The sequence below is a fragment of the Trichophyton rubrum genome (genome assembly GCF_000151425.1).
Source record: "Trichophyton rubrum CBS 118892 genomic scaffold supercont2.1, whole genome shotgun sequence".
Classification (NCBI taxonomy): domain Eukaryota; kingdom Fungi; phylum Ascomycota; class Eurotiomycetes; order Onygenales; family Arthrodermataceae; genus Trichophyton; species Trichophyton rubrum.
The window spans coordinates 3814046-3838793 of record NW_003456428.1 but is presented as its reverse complement, the minus strand read 5'-3'; the positions used below and the strand labels follow the sequence as shown (position 1 = coordinate 3838793).

The 24748-nt window shown below is 48.3% G+C and overlaps 1 protein-coding gene across 1 annotated transcript; it reads right to left on the bottom strand.

The window, feature by feature from the left end:
* Nucleotides 1-254: 254 nt before the first annotated feature.
* Nucleotides 255-24748, bottom strand: TERG_01444 (uncharacterized protein; the record flags this gene model as incomplete). Its single annotated transcript, XM_047747762.1, has 12 exons — nucleotides 255-2993; nucleotides 3059-4698; nucleotides 4761-5421; nucleotides 5477-5853; nucleotides 5907-10098; nucleotides 10149-12760; nucleotides 12828-13896; nucleotides 13952-15186; nucleotides 15243-23145; nucleotides 23244-23546; nucleotides 23742-24158; nucleotides 24242-24748. The coding sequence occupies 12 exons, from the start codon at nucleotides 24746-24748 to the stop codon at nucleotides 255-257; spliced, it is 23655 nt and encodes a 7884-aa protein (XP_047603727.1).

Genomic DNA, 24748 nt, shown 5'->3' with positions numbered 1-24748 from the left:
CGTAGAATGTTGTACAATTAATAAAGGAAATTCTATTAGGCATAGAGAAAGCTATCCAACTATACAAACTTCATCGCTTCAAACGCTCGACAAAACAACAAGACAATCTAGTTAGAATAGATGGACAAAGTAAACTGAAAGAAACATGTAAAAGATCGCTAACTATCACAATAACATAAGAATCTGCAGCATATGCAAGGAGCCCCCGTGTCTGAATATCAGGGGGATATATCAATTTAGAATGAGTGCAGTGCTTAAGAAGGACGGGTATTTCGTCGAACCATTCGTCTGGCCATGCCCAGAGCCTTGAACCAGGAATTCTTTTCTACCTTGGCATTCGGCACAGAGTCATAGTCATCCTCGATTGAATTCTGAGATGACGAGGCCTCGATAGCCTTTTCTTTCTCCATCGATCGTTGAGAACATAGGGTAGCCATCTGTCCCAGCATAGTGGGGTGATCAATAAGGTCTTCCACACGCACTGTGAATCCTTCTTGCTCAAGCAGCCAAGCCACCTGTGCGAGACCCATTATATCACCGTTGAGATCAAAGAAGGAAGATTCAAGGTTTAAGCTTGTTGTGTTCTCTTCTCCCAGGACTTGACGCCAGGCTCGGCTGAGAATATCGGAAAGAACTAGAATCTCAGCCTGGGTAAGGTCTTGCAGCTGTGAGGAAAGGAAATAGCTGTCATATGGTTTTTGAGTTTCGTCGATAGTCTGGGGTGGCATCTTTGATATCTGCTGAGGAGAAAGCAAGACCATGCTTGTGTCGGCCATAAAGTTGGAGATGGTGTTGCAAAGCATGTTTAGGACCTTTTGGGCGAAAATGGGCGTGATTGAGCTGTTGAGTGAGAAGCCAAGCGCTATCTCACATTTGTCACCCTCTTGTAGGCTTGATACAACGGAGAAATCAGAAAAGTCTTCCTCGGTTCCAACTGCTCCCATGGTGTAGGTGTTTCTGCCCAGAGTCATCTCACCAGTGACACTAGCGAATTGATGCTGGACAACGGTGGTGAAGTTGGTCCAGTCTGGCCATTCTGTGCAATGCTTGGTAATCTCACGGAATCCGAGAGCTTCGTATGACATGTTGCGGACTTGCTGGTCCTGAACGAAACGTAGGAGATCAAGTGCTGTCCAACGTTCGCTGAATTGTACTCTGACGGGGATAATGTTAAGACAGGGGCCGACTGTACTCTCGACTCCGGGAACTGTGGTGTTACGACCGCTGATTGTGTGGCCAAATACAACGTCGGGACTTCCTGAAAGTTGTGCTAGAACCATTGCCCACGCTGCCTTGATCACTGTAGCGGTGGTAATATTTCCGTGGGCGATGGCAGGCAGCAGGACCGTTTGTTTTAGTTGACTAGTGGCACCTGCTGATCGTCGGTAGTTTGGTCCCTCTCGTCGGACGATTTCTGTCATCTTGGAGCCTTTGAGGAGAGTCTTCCAGTGCTGATAGTGATCCGATGTTATGGTGGAGGCAGAAGACCGAACATAACTGGCAAACGAAGACATCACAGGAAGCGGTTCATCGTCATAGCCAGCTTGAATTGCGCTAAAGATCTTTGATATGCAGACTCCATCATATTGAGCATGGGATAATCTCATAATGATCCGGTGATGGTTGCTATCTTTTTCTTTGACAACAGTGAAGTTAACGAACGCTTCACCAAGACGAGGGCCTTGCTCACGATCTCGCTGCTGCAACATTGCGACAAACTCATCAAGGTTGGACTCGGTTTCATAGACGAAGAAATCAGGGCGCATTTTGCGGAGAACGACCTGGAGGAAGCGGTCACCACTGGGCAAGAACACCGTACGGAGAATGTCAACCGAGTGGACAAGGCGAATAAAGCTTCTCTTGAGCCTTCGAAGATCCAAGACTCCGTGTCCATCGAGATAGAAGTAGTTGAGCATCCATCTCGATTCTAGGAGAGAGCCAGTGATGGCAAGAGCCTGGAAATCGGTCACAGGAAGGACATCTACCATACCTCCCTTGAAGACACCAACCTTCGGAATAATGTTGTTTTGGAGGAAGGCATCGATGTTGGGAGCCTTAACTAGAGAGAATCTTTGGTAGAGTTCACTCGTGGCTGCTGATCGAATTGCCTGGCTTTGTGCATTGAAGTCATCCATATCAGCACCATCAACGTAGGTGTTCATCATGCTAGCCACACGAATCACAGCAACCATGTCCTCGAATACAGGGTTTCGGAACACATCAGCTACTGTGAGTGACAGGCCTTCATCTCGTGCAGCTCCTACAAGTCTCATGGCTGTGAGACTGTCGCCTCCTAACTCGAAGAAACTGTCTTCTCCTGAAATTGAGTCTTCATCCATTTCTAACATGGAACTCCAGAGTACCAGGAGCTTCTTCTCAATGTGAGCTGACCTTCCTCTCTTGTTAATATGGGCTGCCATTGACGTCCGGTCTGTGTCAGTCTTGGGGTTGTAGTCTGATTGCTCCCAGGCTTCAGAGGGGGTGGCAGTCTCGGGTTCCATGCCCTTGACGGACTCGGGATGGAGTGTTTGCTCAGTGCTCATGGCCTTGCTGTTGTCGCCAATATCTCGACGGGAATTATTCAGCAAAATCTCATCAGCACTCTTGGTGGCAAGCTGTCCTGATTTGGCCATTTTCTGTAGTATATCTTGGACGCAGGAGTCAACGATCTTTCGTAATTCGGCATTATTGCTGAGCAATTGTTCCGTGCTAAGGTTCCCAGTAGACATTTGAGCAAGATTAGACTCAAGTTCGGCCTGCTTTGGTTCTTCTCGAATACTTTGGGGAAGCTCCTCGCGCATTCTTGAATCTGTCATCTTCGTTGGGTCATAGTCGGAAACAAGCTGCTCAGGGCGAGTGATGAAAGATGTTAATACGTGGGCCATACTTGCGGCCATCTTCTGAGCTTCAGCCTCGCTAACCATATTGTCCCAGTATCGGAGAAGGACGCCTTCATCACCCTTAGCAGTCTCAACGTTCACGGTTATAGCATACTATAATTCAATAAGTTATTATAGATAGATAAGAAAATTGGAAGGCCAAAAAAAAAAAAACCTACCTCGCTTGGATCATGTCCACCCAAAGGCTCGAAGAGGATGCCTTCTTCAACAGCATCACTGGATTTTGCATGATTCTGGGAAGAGATGGCCGTATTATACAAAGGCTTGCCTGCAAGTCCTAGCTCATGTTGAACTTCAGCAAGGGAACATCTCTGATATGGCAAGCTGTCAAGATAATCTTCCTGAACTTTGCGGAAAATTTCATGGAATGATGCTCCTGGGGAGAAGACAACACGGCAACAAAGCATGTTGATAAATGCTCCAATTGTCTCCTGAATGCCATTGACAGGGGCGTCACGGCCGGCGGATAGGTACCCGAAGCACACATCGTCTGATCCAACATATGCCCGTAGGACGACCGCCCAAGCGGCGTGCATAACATTGGACATGGTGACCTTCTGCTGCTCACACATAGCTTGAAGTTCTGGGTAACGTTCAAACTTGACAAAGGTTGTACGCAACTGTTTCTGGGTGCCCGAGACGGAGCCGAGCCGCGGGAGATGACACGGCTTCAGACCTCCAAGATAATTCTTCCAGAATTTAATTTCACCGGCCGTTGATTGGCTTCGAATAAATAGAATGTAGTCGCTGTACAGTGGACCTTGTCCGGTTGGAAGTCGGCCCTCGTACGCGGCAGCTAAGTCTGCCATCAAGATGGATACGGAGCCGCCATCAATAACAGCATGATTGATTTCCATCTTGATTATGACGCCACCATCAGACCTCGAGCAGATGGTAATCTGATGGGGTAGCTGTGGGCGTTTCTTGCCGTTATTATCTTTGAGCCTGATTGTCTTCATCTTATCCATTGCGTTTGAACTGTCAGATGAGATGTGGATAGCGCCACTGTTAACTTCCTTAACAACCAGCTGGCAGAAGGTAACACCTCGGCACGGGCTGTCAATGAAAACCGTACGTAGCGCAGCATGACGGTCAACAACTTGTTGCCAGGCTCGACCGAGTTTCTGTGCGTCAATCCTCTTCGACCCTTTGGCAGAGGTAACTTCGAAGCTGGTGTGGAAGACGTAGCTGTCAGGGTCTCTCAGCTGACTCAACAGGATACCTTCTTGAATAGGAGAACATGGATAGATATCCTCAACCTGATCACGACTAGAAACACCAGCTCTCGGGAAGGCTGACTTGGAGAGTTTTTGAAGCGCTTCGTATGAAATCGGCAAAAGAGGATAGTCGCTGAGGGTTGGCTCAGGAGCACTATGGCTCATGGCATCAACAGTCTCACGTAGAGTTTGCTTGCACTCTGAGATCCATCGACGGATGCGCTGTACCTGTCTCATATTCTTGTTAAACATGAATGTGAAGCGGATTTGATCCTGGAGTACGATAGCGGATATCTCGAAAAGAGCAAAACGAATAGTTCTTGGGCCCATGTCACCAGTGCTCTTTGCCTCATCCTCGTCCGTAATTAGGTCTGCTTGTTGCAAAAGGGAGTCATCACGTTCAAGCTGTTGCATGCGACCGAGGTAGTTGACTACGATTTCCATAGGGAAAGTATCATCATGCTGAGAAGCATGCATTGTTGAATACCTGTTGGCAAAGTAGAGTCGCCCGTTATCTGGGATCTGGCGTCTAATATCTTTGGCACGCTTGAGGGTATCCAATACATCATCCTTTCCGTTTTCTATTTTACAAATTTAGTAGGCCTTTCTTCAAGATAGTGGCTCCCTGATAGGGGAAACTTACGCATATCCACCGGTATTGTTGCCGGACAAATGCTGGTGAACCAGCCAACAGTCCTGGACAGGTCAGGACCTCCTTGCCATGAGTCACGACCATGGCCTTCATTGTATAGCGTGGGGACCTCTCGATCTTGGAATACCCTCGCAAAGGAGTGGACGATCGCAGTAAGGAACAGATCTATTGGCTCCGTCTGGAACGCTTTGTGGCTATCACCCAGGGCAAGGCCGGAAGTAGCTTTATCTAGCTGGAAAGTTTCGTATTCGGCATTATGATAGGTGTTTTGCGTACCTTCCATTCCCCAGTATGAGAGGTTTGAAGGCTTCACATCAAACGGAAGAAGTGAGCTGGTGTCGTGGGTCTTCAAATGGGAGGTTTGAGCAGAGCACCATGACTGGAATGAGAGTGGCTTGTCAATGGCAAGAGATTTGGTTCCTATGAACTCCTCTAGGTCCTGGAGGATGATACGCCAGGACACCATGTCGACGCAAACGTGGTGGGCAGTCATGAAAATGAACTGTTCTCCATTCTGTGTGTTGAGTAGTTCAGCAGCCAGGATTGGGCCCCGTTCAATGTCCAGGCACATTTGAGCGTCTTTAATAATACGAGGAATGTCATATTTCCTTGCATTATCATGAGCTCGGCAGCGGAAAGAACCGGTGGTATCCTAAGAAGCCATTAACTACATCGCCTGCACAAATATAGGGGTTGTAGGAGCATACCTTGGTAATTTTTTGGCGCCAGCTGTTTCCATCATGCACGAACCTGGCTCTGAGCATTGAGTGCTTGTCGACTATAGCTTCAATAGCAAGCTTTACCGTGGGAGCGTCCGTCGGCTTGGTAATTCGGAGAGTGAAGCTCTGGTTGAACCGGGAGTCTCCGTCCTGAGACTGAGAAGATCGGAAATATAACTGCTGGACAGGAGACAAGTCAAATAACTCGTCCACAACCTCCTCCTTCTGAGGACCAGACACCTTATGTCCAACGCAGCTGGCAAGGTGAACTACCGACTTGGTACGCAAGACGTCATGAAGAGAAAGCTCAATATTTTCTTTGCGGCATCGGGACATGACACCCATAGCAGTGATACTATCGCCTCCTATACGAGAGTTAGATGTAATTTTGGCAGGTTAGGTATTACTAGTGACTTACCAAGGCTCATGAAAGATTTGTTCAATTTGACATCCTTAATGTCAATATTGAGTACGCTTGCCCAGATCCCCCGCAGGATTTCCGTTGTCCCAGTCGATTGACCTGGGCTGTCTTCCTCCTCCTCTGAGGATGGATTGATTCGGTTGAACGTTTCCTGGTCCAGGTTCTCAATCCATTTTAGAGCCAGCTTGCGGTCCAACTTCCCTGAAACAAGAAGAGGAATGGCTTTGACCGGTATCCAGAGCTGCGGGACCATGAATGATGGCAATTGATTTGAAAGATCATCCTGAATTTTATCAATCTTTGCATTTGCTTTTTCGACCAAAGATTTCTCTTCAAATAGCTCGAGGCTTCCGGTCGACAACTCCCGACCGGAGCCCAAATCTTCCAAAGAAAGTATGGTAACAAGTTTCTTCTTGCAGGGACCAGCCTTTGGCATCAAAACCAAGGCATGTCGGACCTCAGTATTTGAGTCCAGGCGACTTTGGATTTCGCCGAGCTCTAACCGCTGACCGTTCACCTTGACCTGATGATCCTTGCGTCCGAAGTATTCCAGGGCGCCTTGGGATGTATATCTGACGAGATCACCAGTTTTATGAATCCGTCTGGTTACTTGAGAGGCTATTGGGAACTCTGTAGCCCATGCTGGATTCTCTGGGAAGCCTTCGGCTGTTTTGTCAGGAGAATTAAGGTACTCACGGGCCAGAATAGGGCCTTCAAGTGCCAGCTCTCCTATGGCGCCTAATGGAGCCAGCTTATTGTGGTCTCTTGGATCAAGGACCCAGCCCAGTGACGATGGGAGTGGATGACCAATGGAGAGGCTGGACTTTTCGTATGAGGTCTTTGTATTGGTGACTGCAATAATGGTCGTCTCAGTTGGTCCGTAGCCATTCATCAATTGGACCTTATCCGCCCATCTAGCGATGACCTCGCGGGACATGGCTTCACCTCCGCAGACAAGGGTTTTCAGAGATGGAGTAGCATCGGGGTCAACAACATTGGCAACCGAAGGTGTCAAAAATGTCCAGGTAACGTTCATTCTGGAAATGGCGCCGGGGATATCTGCTAGACGCTCCTTTTCGCTAGGTATGCAGATGCAGGCACCAATAGTAAGAGTAGTAAGGATTTCCAAAACTGAGGCATCGAAGGAAACGGATGCGAACTGGAACACTCGGGAATCTGGATGCACACACAGGTTGACGCTCAAGGAAGCTGAGGCGCTGGCAAAGGCACGATGTTCGATAACGATACCTTTTGCCTTTCCGGTGCTACCTGAAGTGAAGATGGCATAGGCACTGTTGTGTGGTTTTGCCCTTGATGGGAGTGAGTACACACTCGGGAGAGACATGGCAGTGGTTTCATCAATCACTAGAGCAGTGTCCACAAAGGCCGAGAAGCGATCGAGATACCCGGGTGAGCAAATAGCCAGTCTCGCACCGCTCTCCTGTACAATCTCTTGGTGCCTGGAGCTAGGGTGCAAGGGGTCCAACGGCACATATGCACCTCCGGCCATTATCACAGCCATCATCGCGACTATGGTCCAAGCAGACCGATCAACACAAATAGGAACGAAAACCTCGGGGCCAACGCCGTGTCCAGAAAGAAGTTTAGCAAACCGCAGAGAAAGATCTTTGAGTTCGCGATATGTTAGCTGTCGTTCAAAATCAACCACGGCCAGCTTGTTTCCCTGCGTATCCGCCAGTCGATTGAATATGTCGTGGGCGCACTCATTAACTTGCACCGGCTTGCGTCGATTCCACCATTTGATTGTTTCCTTGTCTTTGGGACAAAGAACTTCAAGTTCGCTGAGTTTGGTGGTGGGTGCCTTCTTGAACAGCTGGTCCATGACATAGCTGAACTGATCCAGGATCCGCTCGACGGTCCAGGTGCTGATGATACCCTCCTTGTGGTATATCGTGACCCCGACATCCTTCTTCGATAGTTGGCACTCGATGACAAGCGGATAGGTGAAGAAGTTATTTACGTCTCCATTTGCTTGAATTTCCCAGAGATCCTCCTGACCCTCTCCTTGTGCGGTTTGAATAACAAGGAGATTTTGGAAATCGCAGGCTTCAGACGCATCGCCGTTCAACCTTCTGATATATTGGAGACCAGCATGCTGGTGAGGAACGACATCTGCAGAGTCTTGTTGCACCTCCTGCAAGAAATTTGCAACCGTTGCCTGGGGGTTGACTTGGATTCTAGTGGGAATAGTGGTAAGGGTTGGGCCGACAATATCGGCAATGCCGGGAACGTTGATATTGCGGCCTGTCGATATTTCACCGAAACACACATCGTTAGAGGCAGTGTGGCTAGCCAAAACTAGTGTCCAAGCCGCACGAATGATGGTCGGCAATGTGACACCTCCTACTGACGAGGTTGCAATGTGACGGGAAAGAGTCCTGGTTTCTGACTGATCCTTGGTCGGTGGCAGAGGCGGGAATTTGGAGCAAGATATGTCTGCAAGCTTAGCTGTCCAGAACTGTTTAGTACTGTCTTCATCGGTTGTTGAAAGATAGCTGATGAAGTCTGCATATGAGCTCTTTGGTGCCTCTGGAGTTTGTCCTCGGTAGATGGATTCGACCCGCTGAAGAATAAGGGGCAAGCTCCATCCATCATATAGGGCATGGTGGATTGACCAAGTAAAGTATCGACAGCGTGGAGTCTGGACAATAGTGTATTTGGTCAGGCTACCACCATTGAATGGAGGAACAGAGGCAGCTTCACCAGAAAGCTCCTCCAAGCTCCGTGCAGAGTGCCAGGAAATGGCTTCATGCTTGAGAACTACCTGTTGGAAGTTTGAAGAAGCTGTATGAACGATGCGAGTGCGGAGGGTCGTCAAATCATCAACAGCCTTCTGCCAGGCAGCCTTGAAATGGTCAAGGTTGAGAGAAGGGGAGAGTTTGAATACGTTATGAGCAACATAAGCGCCCGGCTGCTTCAACGACAGAGCAATGAGGCCTTCCTGGAGAGAACTGCAGGGGTATATATCGTGCACCAGGTCTGAGTTGATGCGGCAGAGCTGGGAAACTTCTGTCTTGATCGCGTCAATGGATTCATTGGTCTTAAGCAGGCTGAATGGGCGTACTTCCATCGATGAGCCACCTTTTAGCACAACACATGCCGATGCCATGTCAGCAAGGATAGGATGCTTGAAAATATTTGCAAATGTAAGAGAGATTCCAGAAGAACGAGCTGATCCTGAAAGCTGCATGGCAGCTAGCGAGTCACCTCCAAGACGGAAGAAACTGTCACCAGTACCGACAGATCCCTTAGGGAGATCCAAAACACTCTCCCAAAGAGACTGGAGCTTACTCTCGAGCCCGGTAGAAGAAACGTTACGCTTCCCAGCAACACCAGTAAGGCGGAAGGATTTGATAGACTCTTTGGATAGTGCCTGGGTGATATTTCGGAGGCGATTTCTGTCCAACTTGCCAGCTGCAGACCAAGGAAGCTTCGTCATGGGGATGAAGAGGTGTGGAACCATGTATGTTGGAATTGCGGTACCGAGCTTGGTCTCGAGAGACTTTGCGATTGTCCTAATAGCATCGTTCATAGGCAGTAGCAGTTCGTCAGCGGGAGAACCATCAGTGTTGGTGAGTGTTGACGGCTGGCTACGGGCAGATGGGACGCTAAAGAAAACTGCAAGAGTCTTCTTAGCTCTGTCTGATGGTACTATCAGATCAACTCCAGCTTGCGTTTGGTCAGGCAGATTCACTTTGCAATGGTATTCAATTTCTCCAAGCTCAATTCGTTGGCCGTTGAGCTTGATCTGGGTATCCTTGCGTGAGATGTAGTTGATCGTACCGTCGGGATTGTATCGAACAAGATCCCCTGAACGGTACATGCGGTGTCTTTGAGAGAAGAGGCTTCGGAAGCGGCGCTCCCTGGAGAAGGCTGGATTGCTGATGAAGACCTCGCTCGTCTTCTCGGGATTATTGATATAGCCTCGCGCGACTGTACGACCTTCAATAAGAAGTTCACCAACAGCACCCACGGGCATTAGGCGGTTGATGTTGCGAGGATCAACGACCCAGGTTCGACATCCGCAAGCGGTTCCGATATTAGATCGATTCTGGTCCACTGAAACACCCGCTTTGTTGACCTTCAAGCTGGCCGATGCCACGACTGAAGCCTCTGTCGGGCCATATGCGTTGACTACCGCTGGGCCCCCAACCCATTCCTTAATGGCCTTTCTGACATAGCTTCACCACCGGTAACAATGGTTTTCAAGGTCGGGACCTTTTGGGGTTTCAAAGTGCTAAGAACTGAAGGGGTTAGAAGTGTCCAATTCACTTTGCCCTTTGCGATAACATCTTGCAGGTCGTTCATCCGCTCCTCGTCGCTGGGAACGTATATGGTTGCACCAACTTGAAGCGCAGTGAGTATCTCGGTGACACTGGCATCAAAGGTGTAGGATGCAAATTGTAGGACACGACTAGAGCTGTCCATCAAAAGAGCTTTGCCATGAGCATCGGATCCAGTACAGATAGCAGCATGCTCGATAACGGTTCCCTTTGGTTTACCTGTGGTTCCAGAGGTAAAGATAATGTACGCAGCATTAGATGGGTCCGGGTAGTTTTCTGGTTGCTGTGAAGGTTGCTTTGGGAATTGTTGAACCGTCTTTGAGTCCAAGACGACTGCCTTCTTAGCAATCTTTCTAATCTTATCGTGAAGACGAGGAGAGCATAAAACGACTTCAGCACCAACATCTTCTATCAGGTTCGCCAATCTTTGTTCCGGATGAGAAGGATCGAGTGAAACGAAGGCGCCGCCGGCCTTAAGAATACCATACTGGGCCACAATTGCCCACGCAGATTTCTCAAAACACAAAGGCACATAAACATCGGGCCCAACTCCAAGATTCATCAGCTGTGCAGCGACACGAGATGCGGCAGCATCCAGCTCTGAATAAGTGAAAGTTGCATCCCATGCACAGATTGCAGGAGCCGAACGTGGTCGGAGCATGGCTTGCTCCTCGATGATTTCATGGACACACTTGTCAACGACCTTGGGGCTCTGGGCATTCCAGGAACGGACTTGCTGGTAGCTATGCTCACCAAAGTGGTTAACATCTCCAAGAGGTCTATCAACGCCATTTTCAATAATATCGCTAAGGATTTGTTTGAATGTATTGGCAATGTTCTCGGCATGGGCATCAGATACAGTATCTGACCAATAACCAAAATCAATTTCAAGATCAGAGTCTATGGCGGCAATGTTGATGGACATGTTAAACTCGTTAGGATCAGTGGCCCCAATCGACTCAAACGAAAGGAGTGTATCTTCCGTATCATCAGAGCTTGGTCGCTTCTGGAATGTAAAGACAGTGTTAAACAAGGCAGTGTCTCCTAAGCCCAGCTCATGCTGCACCTCTGCTAGAGAGCAGTTTTGGTAGCTGATACTCTGCATATAATCAGATTGGGTCTTTTGGAGAGTATCAATGAGAACAGAGTTGTCTGTCAAGTTCAGGCGGCATATCAGCATGTTAATGAAAGCGCCAACAGCTTCATAAATCCCGTCTATTGGTAGATCACGTCCGGAAGCGACGTATCCAAAGCAGACTTCATCAGAGCCGGTATAGGCGCGGAGTACAAGTCCCCAAACTAGTTGAAGGACATTCGACTGAGTAAGCCCTTCCTGCTTACAGAAGGATTGCAGCTCGGATCCTATGGGAAGCTTCATAACATATTCCCCTACTGTTCTCTCCTTTGGTGGTGGAACTGGAGCCAGTGAAGGCAGTGTACATGGTTCAAGACCACTAAGGTATGTTTTCCAGTATGCAACACCAGCTTCCTTTGAGGTTAATTGGAGATGAGCAATGAAGTCACTGTACGGCATTGCGGTACCCAAATCTGAAGTAGAGGCATATGCAGCGGACAAATCGTTCAGCATATTCATCATCGAAGAGCCGTCGGAGACTGCATGGCTGATCTCGAGTTTGCAGACAACTCGTCCGCTAGGCGTTTGACAGAGCGTCATACGGTGTGGTGGTTGCTTCTCAGTGTAATCCAGTGGCTCAAGGTTTTCAATAGCAGCGTTGTAATCTTCATTCGAATGCTCTCGCAGAAGGGTTCGTGCGTGGAACTCCTTCAAAACCACTTGGTCCATCAGGTTGTTGCCAGACACACTGTCGATGAATACAGTTCGGAGAGCACTATGGCGGCGAACGACGGCCTGCCAGGCTGCTTCCAGTAGCTTAAGGTTGATACGGTGGCCTCTCTTATTTGATTTCACCTCAAAAACGGAATGATATGCATATTTCTCGGGGTCCTTCAGCTGGCTGATAAGGATGCCACGTTGCATTGGGGAAATCATATAGGCATCTTCGATGTCGTTCATAGATTGAACACCCAGGGAAGGAAGCTCTTCGGAAATTCTCCTTGAACTGCCAAAAGCCAGGGGTAAACGTGGGAATTGTGCATGTGCGAATGTTTGCATTTGTGACAGCTGGTAAGTACTCTCAAGTAGAGTTTGGCACTTTGAGAACCAACCTTGAATGCCTTGTCTTCGATGCATATTTTTATTGTAAGTGAAGGACAATTTCAAGATTCCCTGTTCTACGACCGTCGATATTTCAAAGAGTGCGAAACGAGGAACATTGGGGCCAATATCAGAAAGGGAATTGACTGATTGCCCACCCGCTCCGTCAACTGGTTCCAGGAGAGACTCCGTCTGGCTGTTTGCTTGCATCTGTCCCAAGTAATTGAAAGCAACTTCCATCGGCCAATGGCTTCCAAATGCTTCTTTTCCGGCTTCGGTTAGCTGGCGGCAAGCAAAATATGGTCTGCCCTTCCCAGGAGTCCTGGATCGGAAGTCCTGAACCCATCGAATGGTGTCGATAAACGAATAGTCTATGCAAATATGGTTAGAGCCAGTACAATCTCCGACTTAAACATACCAAATGATACCAAAACTTACTAGAATCAGTGTCAGCATCAGCTGGAAGGTATACAGGACTCATGGTGGTGAACCATCCAACTATAGATGATGGGTCACAGCTGGAGTCCCAGGGCTCTCTACCATGGCCTTCGTTAAAGACCGCCGGTGGCACGCGACGATTAGTAAATTCTTGACGGAAGGAGAGAAGAATAGTTGCAAGAAGAACATCAATCAGGTCAGCCCCAATTTGTCTCTGGCAAGCGTCGAGAATACGGGTCGTGGTTGATTGCTCTAATTCAAATTCTTCAGTTAGAACTTCACCGAAGGTGTTGGACTTTCCAGCCATCCCCCAGTAAGTAAGGTCTGCTGGTGGGACAGTAGTTGCAGGAATGACACGTTTAACGCTGTCTTCCTGAGCATTCTGTATCTGCAATTCGCACCAGGATTGGAAGGTCAGGTCTTGTCGAGTAACTGATGCACCATTGAGTAGGTCTTCGAGGTCTTGGAGGACAATTCTCCATGAGACCACATCAATGACAAGATGATGAATTGCTATCGACATCTGAGTCTCAGACCCAGGCAGAGAGAAGATGTCAACCGCAACTAGGGGCCCATTTTCTATGTCTAAAGCCTTCTGGCTCTGTTCAATCAAAGAACCCATCTGGCCACATCGTGCATCAGAATGTGTTCGCAATCTGAGTGATCCCTTCAAGTCACTGCTGATATGCTGACGCCACTCTCCATTCTTATTTCTCTGGAATCGAGCATGTAGCATGGGGTGAAGACTTATCAGCTGGTCCATAGCTCGGGAAATAACATCATTGCTCTTCCTTTTGGTAACCTTCAGCAAAACGCTTTGGTTAAATTGCCTCCAATTGTCTCCAGCATTGTCAAGGTAGACCTGCTGGATGGGAGAAAGCCTAAACGGCTTTCCGTTCTCAACTGTTTTTGTTTCATTCACAGGTGCGCTCGCAAGCGATTTTGTCACCTTAACTCGAGTTGTCAAGTCTGTAATTGATTTACTCTGCATGATATCCTGCACACTTGCAGTAATACCCTGAGAGCGGCACCTAGCCATGACTTGCATGGCAGAAATACTGTCACCACCCTAATATTGAGTTAGTAAACTACTTACTGCGAATTTGCAAGAGAAATATACATACCAAATGAAGGAATGAGGAATTCATATCGGCTTCTTCCATTGGTAAGTTGAGTATCTGACTCCAGACCTTCCAGAGAATTTCACGAATATCAATTTGAGGAGCAGTTTCGACCGCTTTGGCTGAATGGGTATCAGGAGAGTCAGAGGTGGTCGTGGGAGTAGCTTCTGGGCTGTCCTCCATTTTCTCCATAACAGTAACGATTTGTCTCCTGTTGAGTTTTCCGGAAGACATCAATGGTAGTTTGTGAAAAACAACCCATTTAGAAGGAACCATGTAGCCGGGAAGCCTCTTTCGCAGTCGCTCACGAGCTTCCGATGCCATTTGAATAGCCCTTTCGGAGCTGATGACCTGCAGAGGAGTAGCAGCATCCAAAGAAGAAGTAAGGCTATGGAATGTAACTGCAGCCGTGAGTTTCTTAGCAGCGAAACCCTTCGACGGGACTGCCACGAGGGCATGCTGGATGAGATTATCGGCACCAAGGTGATGCTCAACTTCGTCAAGTTCTAGCCGTTGACCGCGAACTTTAGCTTGGGTATCTTTACGGCCCATGAAAACGAGATTCATAGAGCCATTCGGATCGTATTTAACAAGGTCACCAGTCTTATACATTCTCCGTGCGGCACCATTATATTGCTTTGCCCATTTTGGATTTTGTATAAACACCTCCTTCGTCTTATCGTCTCTCTTGAGGTAGCCCCTTGAAAGAGTAGCACCCTCTATTAATAGCTCTCCAACGGCTCCAATTGGCACCAGCCTATCATGGTTAACAGGATCAACAATCCAGCACCGGTCGAGTGGACGGCCAATGTTTTTGTGATTGCTTTTAACGTCCATCTTACTATTGATGACCGCTGAAACTGAGCATTCGCTAGGCCCGTATCCATTTAGCAAATTCAATCTTCCAGCCCAATTTGCTACATGTGCAGATGACATGGCCTCTCCAACAAGTGCAAGGTATTTCAGGTTCGGAACGTCGTCTGGATTCATCAATTGAACAAAAGATGGGGTTAAGGTGGCATTTGACACGAGTTTGTCCCGGATATAGTTGCTGATATCGTTAAGTCGTTCCCAGTCGCTTGGAACGCAAACACATCCACCAACAATAAGAGTTGTTAGAATCTCAGGGCAGCAGGCATCAAAAGTATACGATGCAAATTGAAGAGTGCGGGACTCTGCTGTAATTCCTAATGCTGGTGCGTGGGCAGCAGCAGAGGAGCAATATGCGGAATGTTCAACTATATACCTGTTAGACATACCAAAGCTATTAGAATTGTTTAGATGATAGACTTACTTAAAGTCCCTTTGGGTGTTCCTGTGGTCCCAGATGTAAATATTATATAGGCTGCGTTGCTGGCTGGGACCTTAGGAGTTAGCTGATGACGCTTTGGCAGTTGCTGAAGCATCTCAAGATCGATTGCCAGCGCTTGGGGTGCGACAGAATCACACAGTTCTTGATGCTTTGGCGAACAAAGAATAAGGAATGCCTCCACATCAGCGATAATGCCTTGGAGTCGGGAAATTGGGTGCTCCGGATCGATAGTGACGAACGCTCCGCCAGCTTTAAAAATTGCCAGCATTGAAATAATTGCAAATGCTGACTTCTCGAAACAAATAGGGACAAAAACCTCAGGGTTTGATCCTACACCTAACTCAATGAGGTGATGCGCGAGGGCAGTTGACATATTGTCAAGCTCCCTATAGGTGAACGATCCATCCCAAGAGCAGATAGCCTCTGCTTGCGGCCGTAGTTTGGCCTGCTCTTGAATAAGTTCATGAATGCATCGCTCAATGAATTTTGCACCGTTCTTGTTGATAGCTTCAAGCTCCTTCACTTCATCAGGGCTGACCAGTTCAATCTCTCCGACCTTCTTTTGGGCATTCTCTCCTAGGGATAGATTGTGGAGAATGGTATCAAACTGCCGTAGCAGTCTCTCTACCTGCCAGGAAGAAATAACAGCCTGATCGTAGTAAGCCTCGATATCAATCCTGTTAGATTGGCGCAAAGTGCATGAAAGATTAAGGGGATATGTATAAAAGTTGTTTCCAGTGGTTCCTGAGCTTATCATCTCCCAAAATCCAAAAGCGCTTTCGTCCGCATCTTGTGTAATGGCAATAGCATTCTGAAATTCGCATGAGGTCGAAGCATCGTCTCCAAGTCGTTTAATCTGAGACAAGCCTGCAAATTGATAGGCCATGGTTTCTGCCAACTGCTTCTGAACATCGTGTAAATATTCAGAGACTGTTTGCTCACGATTTACCTGAATTCTCGAAGGGATAGAGGTAAGGGTAGGCCCGATCATATCCTCAATGCCGGGAACTGGGGCATCACGCCCGGTAAGAATTTCGCCAAATATAACATCATCGCAGGAGGTATAGAATGCCATTGTGAGACCCCAAGCAGCGCGAATAATGGAAGCGACAGTGGTTTCTCTTGAGGGGGACTTCACAACTTCAGCAGAATGAGCATACTTGCTTGTAGCCTGGACTGTATATGAAGTGGATGGGAGCGCAGGGAAAGGCGTAGCCTTTGGATCCTCTAACTTAGAAATCCAGAAGTCATCAGACGCCTTTTTGTCAATAGTTGACAGGTACTTAATGAAATCTGGGAAGGAGGCTTCAGCGCCTGTGCTGGTAGACTCTGGGTTCTTGTAGCAATGGGCCACTCTTTCAAGAAGCGTGGGGATACTCCAACCGTCATACAATGCGTGGTGTGCGATCCACACAAAGTATGGAGTAGAGGTTCCTTCTCCAACGATGGTGTATTTCACAAGGGGGCCACCGTCACGACCAGGAAGGTGACGGTTTTCGTCTTTGATATCGTTTAAATGAGCAATAGTGTTCCACTCAATGGGCTCGTTAACAACAACCTGCAAGAATCCAAGCAAATCCGTGAAAACAACCCTAGTACGCAGAACAACCTCTGAATCAGCTACAGCTTGCCAGGATGCTCTGAACTTCTCAAAATCAATGTCAGCAGGTAGCTTGAAGGTAGTTTGAGCGACATAAGAACCAGGAGTTTTGCTGGAAAGCGCAACAAGTCCACCTTGCAGTGAAGTGCATGGGTATATATCATGGATTCTGGAAGCATCAACATTGCAGATCGAAGAGACTTCATCTACGATGACATTTATGGAGACGCTGGGTGGAAGAAGTTCAAAACGCTTCACAGGCTCCTTTGCAATAGGGTCGGCTCCGAGAGATCTGTTAGAAGAAGAGATTGAGCAGGTCCTGGCCATATCACAAAGCTTGGGAGAAGAAAAGATCTTAGCAACACTGAGAGTGACTCCCTTGGCTCTAGCCGCTGAAACCAATTTCATAGCTCCTATTGAGTCACCTCCATGGCGGAAGAAGCTGTCATCAGCGCCAATGGAGGTGGCAGGCTTTGACAAGACGGACGCCCAAAGTCCCTGTAAAATCTTCTCCGCTTCCGTTTCAGGGGCTCGCCCACCTACACCACCCAGTCTATATGTGATGGCAACATCGTCCGGCAGCTCCTTGACCCAGATAGTCAAGGTACGTCTGTCCAGTTTTCCTGAAGAGGTCATTGGCATTCTCGCAACTGGAATATAGCTTGAAGGTACCATGTAGGCAGGTAGCGATTTTGTCACAGCGGCTTCCAGCTCTTTGGCCAATGACTGGATTGAAGGGATCATTGGAAGGATTGTCTTATTGGGATCCGCATCAGCAGAGGTCTGGAGATAAATGAAGGCAGCGAGTGACTTAGCACCACCAAGAACGACAAGCTGTACTGCGGACTGGGCATCCTCAGGAAGATTTTCCTTGACATGGTACTCAATTTCACCAAGCTCAATTCGCTGTCCATTGAACTTAACCTGGGTATCTTTCCTACCAAGGAATGCCATTGTCCCATCACTATTATAGCGAACAAGGTCACCAGTTTTATACATACGTCGGGTAGGGAACTCGCGAGGGTTGGGATCACGAGCTGCCCAAGCTGGGTTTATAACAAAGGATTTCGCCGTCTTCTCCTCGTCATTAAGATAGCCACGGGCAACGATTGGGCCTTCTACACACAATTCACCCACACAGCCGACCGGAACAAGCTTGTTATGATCTGTTGGGTCAACAACCCAGGAAACGCTGCCGACACTGCGGCCGATATTAGAGACATCTTCGACGGTGCCAGCATCCCCATTATGTGCGCAGTTAATGGAGCATTCCGAGGGTCCGTATTGATTGTGCATGGGAATTGAACCTCCCCAAATTTCCTGGGCTTTCTTAGTTAAAGCTTCGCCACCAACAGCCATAGCCTTGATCTTAGGTACATCAGCCGGTTTCAGAAAAGTAGCAACTGTCGGCGTTAGGTCCATGAAGTTAGCATCAAGCCTATCAATGGCACCAGCCAGATCATTGAAACGATCATCTTCTGAAGGAACACAGACACATCCACCACGCATGAGAGTGGTGAACATCTCCTCAAGGCTGTTGTCGAACGTATAAGTGGCGAATTGGAGGAATCTTGTATCGGGGCCGACCCCCAAAGCAGACCCGTGAGCTTCAGCGCTAGTAACCATTGCACTGTGCTCAAGCACCACACCCTTTGGCTTTCCGGTACTTCCAGAGGTAAATATAACGAATGCAGGGTTGCATGGCTCAGCAGGGATCCCATTGTCCTCACCATAGTCAGGCAGCTGTTCGAGGAATTCTGCGTCAACTGCAACGACATATGGGACCATATCATCAAACATGGCAGCTCTGGCAGCAGATGCAATGACGATTTGAGCCTCAGTATCAACTACCCTGGTTTCCAGTGCGGGCATAGGGTGGGTGGCATCAAGAGGAACACAGGCACCACCGGCCTTCAGAACGGCCAGCATAGATACAACGGTGTAAGCAGATTTGTCGAAGCATGTCGGCACAAAGGTTTCCGGAGTGACGCCTAGGGCAACAAGGTATGAAGCTAAACGCGTAGAGACTTCGTCAAGCTCCTTGTAAGTATAACTGGCGTCAAACCCACAAATAGCCGGGGCATCGGGTCGTTGGGCGGTTTGCTTAGCAATTACATAGTGAACACAGTCGGGAATTGTCAATGGAATGAGACTGTTCCACTTCCAAATCATCTCATAATCCAGGTTGCTAAGGTTGTCCAATTTGGCAATCTCAAGGTGAGAATTGTGAGTGATATTCTCTAGACAACGGAAAAATGAAGAGGCAACATTTTTGGCCTGTTTGTCACAAACTGAATCCGTCCAATAGTCAAGGTCGATTGCGACGACTTCATCCGAAGCCTCAATGTTGATAGAGATTGGGTACTCATCAGGGTCGTGTGTCGGGGCAAACTCCTCGAAGGCTATTGCTGGCTTCTTGTTCTTATTTGGAGGAAGTTTGCGGTAAGAAACGCAAGTGTTAAAAAGTGAAGTATCTGATAGTTTAAGCGCGTGTTGGACTTCTGCCAAAGAGGTGTGCTTATGAGGCAAACTGTCCATGTAGTCCTTTTGAACTTGTTCTAGAACACTCAGGAGCGTTGTATCTCCTGGCATCTTGACGCGGCAAACGAGCATGTTAATAAACGGCCCAACTGCAGAATCTGCACCTTCAACTGGTGCGTCACGCCCTGAGGAGAGATAGCCAAAGCACGTATCTTCGGTGCCTACAAATGCCCGAAGTGTCAAAGCCCAGGCAGTGTGAATAGCGTTTGGCAAGGTAAGTCCCTGGGCGTCACAGAACTTCTGGAGAGCAGCTAGTTCCTTAAACTCAAGTTTAATGTTATGAAGTTCCTTCTTAACAGTGATACCATCGTTCAGAACAGGGAAATAGCAGGGATCAAGTCCATCAAGGTAAGGCTTCCAAAATGAAAGACCTTGATCTAATGGCTGTGTCTGTAAGTAGGCAACATAGGCACTAAAAAGGGGGCCGGTCTCGTCTTTGAGTTCCCCAGTATAAGCACGACATATGTCATCGAAAATGATAGACATTGATGCGCCATCCATGACGGCATGGCTCAGTTCCAACCGACAGAATACCTTTCCATTTGAGGTCTCACATATGGTGAACCGATTGGCAGGGGTATGGTCAGTATATTGCATGAATCCTTGGCTGTTGAAAGTCGAAAGAACCTCAGACTCCTTCGCACAGCGAAGTCGTGAAGGACCAAAGGGCGATTGTCTCAGCACAACCTGGTCATAAAGACCATCACTACTTAGACCTTCAATGAAAACAGTCCGAAGGCAAGGATGACGCCGCACAATCAGCTCCCAAGCAGCCGCAAGCTTTTCGGCACTGACATTGGTACCAGCCTTTGGTTTCACTTCATAAGTACCATTGACTGCATAGAAGGCGCCGTCTTTGCTGCGACTAAGGAGAAGGCCTTGCTGCATAGGAGAGCAGGGATAGGCATCTTCGATATCCTGCACATTCTTGGCTCCGACGAGTGGAAGTTTTTCAGTGACCATAGCCTCTAGAGTGTCATAGTTCAATGCTAAGAGTGGATAGTCGCTAAGTGTAGGTGTAAAGGGCAGTCCCATGAATAACTTAGAGGCATTTTGCAGGGAGCTCTTACAGTGAGCAATCCACTGTCGAATGAGGTTCTGGTGCTTCATGTGTCGGTTGAATGTAAAGGAAAACCTGAGTTTACCTGCAGCAATAACCGCAGATATCTCGAAAAGACCAAATCGAGGAGTACCAATACCATAATCGGCGATGCCACCAGCTTCCTTAGCTTCACCAGCTAACTCATCGACGGGATTGAGAAGCGCGCCTTCTCGCTCAAGCTGCTGGTACTGGCCAAGGTAGTTAAATGACAACTCCATCGGGGCGTGTTGGCTCCAAGCTCCACGGCCCTTTTCAGTCAGCCACCGGGTAGCAAAGTATGGTCGGCCATTGCCAGGGACTGCACGGCGAATGTCTTTGACATGTTTAGTAATGTCTACCAGGCCTTTAGATGTAGAGTTAGGAACAAAGATCGGATAAACAGTGGTGAACCATCCAATTGTTCTAGCGATATCAATTGATTCATCCCATATTTCACGGCCGTGGCCTTCATTGAATATGGCAGGGGGCTCACGATCGGTGAAAACCTGGGTAAAGGAGTGGATTAGAACAGACACAAAGAGGTCAACAGGTTCTGTGCGAAGCCCGTTGTGGCAGTCCGTGAGAAGAAAAGAGGTGGTGGCAGCATCAATTTCAAATCCTTCAGCAGCAGAAGCGCCGTAGGTATTAGCTTTGACATCAGTGCCCCAGTAGGCGAAGTTAGCACGGGGTATATTATCATTTGGTAGAACATGTGAAAGACTGAGATCACGGCAGTGTTCTGTTTGAAGTTTAGCCCACGTTTGAAAGGGAATTGATTTATCGTTGAGAGAAGGATTGGCAGGGTTAACAAGAAGCTCTTCGAGATCTTCCAGGATGACACGCCAGGAGACCAAATCAATGACTAAATGGTGACCTGTCATGAATAGAAGTTGCTGGCCAGCACTCACATCAAACAGGTCAACAGCAAATAGAGGTCCCTTGGTAGCACTGAGCGAGGCCTGGCTATCGGCAATTGCAGGCTCAGCATCCTTCTTCGTTTGAACGCTGTGAACTCTGAACCGGCACGAAGCTTTATAGTCGTTAGTGATATATTGCCTCCATTCACCATTAGGTCCAGATTGTCTAAACCGAGACCGCAACATAGAATGTCGCTCAACAAGTGTATCAACAGCGTGTTTGAGGGAATTCTCGCTAGTTTTCCTCGCCAACTTGAGGAAGAAACTCTGGTTGAAGTGCCCCATCTCATCATTTCTGACGGTAAAGTGGAACTGCTGGATAGGCTGAAGTTCAAAGTCAACATCAATCTCTTCCTTGAGATCAACTGCTCTCTTGACTTCCTTTGCGCATGGAGCCAACGCACGGATAGACTTGCTCCGCAATATCTCTTGGACAGTAAAGCCAAGTCCTGCCTTTTTGCACTGGCCCATACATGTCATGGCGGTAATGGAGTCACCTCCAAGGCTAAGAAAGCTCTGTTCCAAGCTGATGCGGTTTAGTGGAATGTTCAGGATGCGGCTCCAAGCGAGCTGGATTGCAGCCTCAACTGCATTGGCAGGCTTAGACATCTCGCTGCTACCAGCTTCCACTTGCTGCGCTCCGGATACTTCATGGTAGACCTCTTCGGTCATGGTATCTATCCACTTTGCGACCGCTTTTCGATCGAGCTTTGCTGAAGGTAGCCGAGGAAGAGACTCCATGCAGACCCAGATGGAGGGAACCATGTAAGACGGTAGCTGGCCAGCCATGGTCTCACGAACCATGTCAACATACTCATCCCTCTTCTTTGTCTCGATAAGTCGAAGCGACTTTGGGTCATTGGAAAACTTCTCCGTAACATGGTCGGAGAATGAGAGAATAGCGACCAATTTGCCTTTACAGTTGCCGGTCTTTGGGAGCAGCACCAGGCCATGCTTCACATTTGGCGCGAGGTTGAGTTTGTGCTCGATTTCGCCCAACTCAACTCGCTGGCCGTGGAATTTGACCTGGGTGTCTTTTCGACCGACATAGTTAAAAGAACCTTCAGGCGAATTATACCGAACCAGATCGCCAGTCTTGTAGAATCGCCGTGGTTTGCCTCCGGTTTCGCTTGTACGAGCCCAAACGGGGTCGTAAATGAACGCATCTGCAGTTTTCTGGGTATTGTTGATGTACCCCCTGGCTAAAGTGGGTCCCTCAACTAGTAGCTCTCCAACACATCCAGGGGGAACAAGCCGATCGTGATCTTCGGGGTTAACAACCCATGCATGCCCACCAACAGGGAAACCGATATCCTTTGGATCGGTTGTTGAAGTCACCTTCGAGTTCACAGCGCAGGCAACACCCGTCTCTGTTGGACCAAAGCCGTTAATGAGGTTAATCTTTGACCAGGTATCAATATGGCTCTGGGACATAGCCTCGCCAGCAAGGACAAGATACTCCAGACAGGGAACATCATCCGGTTCAATAAAGCCCACAAAAGAAGGCGTTAGCGTCGCGACAGTGACGTGCATGTCGTTTATCGCTTGCACGATGTTATTCAGTCGTGCCTCCTCGTTAGGGATGCAGACACACGCCCCTTGCATTAAGGGGGTGAGAATCTCGACCAAGCTAGCGTCGAAAGTGTGTGCCGCAAATTGCAAATTTCGAGACCCCTCGCTGACATGAAGGGGTCCGCAGTGAGCGGCGGCGCTCGAACAAAAGGCAACATGCTCCAATAGTGTACCCTGAACTCCATGTCAGCATTCGATCACATCTGTCATCTCAACTGTCACATCTGTCTCGTAAACTACGTGACCATTCAGAATAGTTTGCGAACACTGACCTTTGGTTCTCCGGTGGAGCCCGAAGTGAAGATAACATAAGCGGCGTTATTGGGCTTGGCGCGGCTAGTGAAGCGGATAGCGTCAGGGCCCGACGGCAGCTCCTTAACCAATGCATCGTCGACAGGCAGGATTGTCTCTGCGACACTGGCAAGGTGCTGTGAATGGTGAGCGGAGCAGAGGAGCAGCGATGCGTCGAGCGCTTTGACTAGACCTTGCAATCGCGGTATCGGATGCGAAGGATCAAAGGGGACAAAAGCTCCACCGGCTTTCATAACAGCAATCATTGAAACCACATTCCATTTCTATGGGACGGATAGTTTGTTAGCGTACGGTAGGCAACGGCGGTTTATTAGTCGCGATATCGCGATATGCAATTTACCAATAAACCAACAACCAAAAGCAAACGAGAAAAAAAAAAAAAAAAAAAAAAAAAAAAAAAAAAAAAAAAAAAAAAAAATGAAAAAGAAAAAAAAGAAAAGAAAGAAAAGTGTACATACCGACTTATCAAAGCAAAGAGGAACCCTGACTTCGGGCCCAACGCCCAATTCCACTAACTTGTGCGAGAGCCGTGAAGTAAGATGATCTAGTTCTTTGAACGAAAGGCTTCCGTCCCAAGCGCAGATAGCTTCATCGTCTGGCAGACGGATGGCCACATCATGGATAACTTCATGAATACAGCGGTTGACGGTCTTCAGAGGGTAATCGTTCCATCTCATAATTTGCTTGAGGTGGAGAGGCGTAAGCGAGTCGAAAGCACCAACCGAGATAGATGGAGAGGTAATGACAGTTTTAAAAGCCTTTGCGACAGTGGACGCAACTCCCATTGCCTGTTCCATGGTCATGTCGACGCTCCACCACTCAAGGAAGATGCTCATTCTTCCACTCATGAGCTTGGTCATGAGTCGTACGCGACACTGCAGTACACCATAAGGTTAACAAGGGTCACCCCAAGTCACAATTGCAAGAACTACCAGTAGCATGAATAGAGGCTACTTACATCTTCCGGTAGAGCCATGTTGGCGGCCCGTGAGAGAGGTGCAGTTCCAACCTTGGCAGCACTACGGAAGGATAGAATGGTGTTGTAGAGGCGGTGCCCCACGGGTCCATTTGCGCTGGGAGGAACATCGCCGTGGAACGGTAAGCTGTTCTCGTACTCATTTTGTGCAGTCTCGATCAACCGCGACATCTCGGTGTCGTCTTCAACAGCCAGTCGAGCTACTGGCAAAACAGCCGTAGTTGCTGTGTCCTGGTATCCGAAGCAAACATCTTCGGCACCGGTATAACAACGCAGAACCAAGCTCCATGTAGCGCGAAGGGCTGCTGGCAACGCAGCGGTGTTCGATTCGCAGAGCTCCTTGAGAGCCTGGGTTTGGTCCAAGGCCACTTTGATTGTCATCGGCCTTTTTGGCCCGGAAGTAGAAGCTCCAAGTCGAGGGAAATAGCACGGAGCCACGTCGGCGAGATGAGACTCCCAGTGGGCCGAGCTGTCTCGAGATGATTGCAT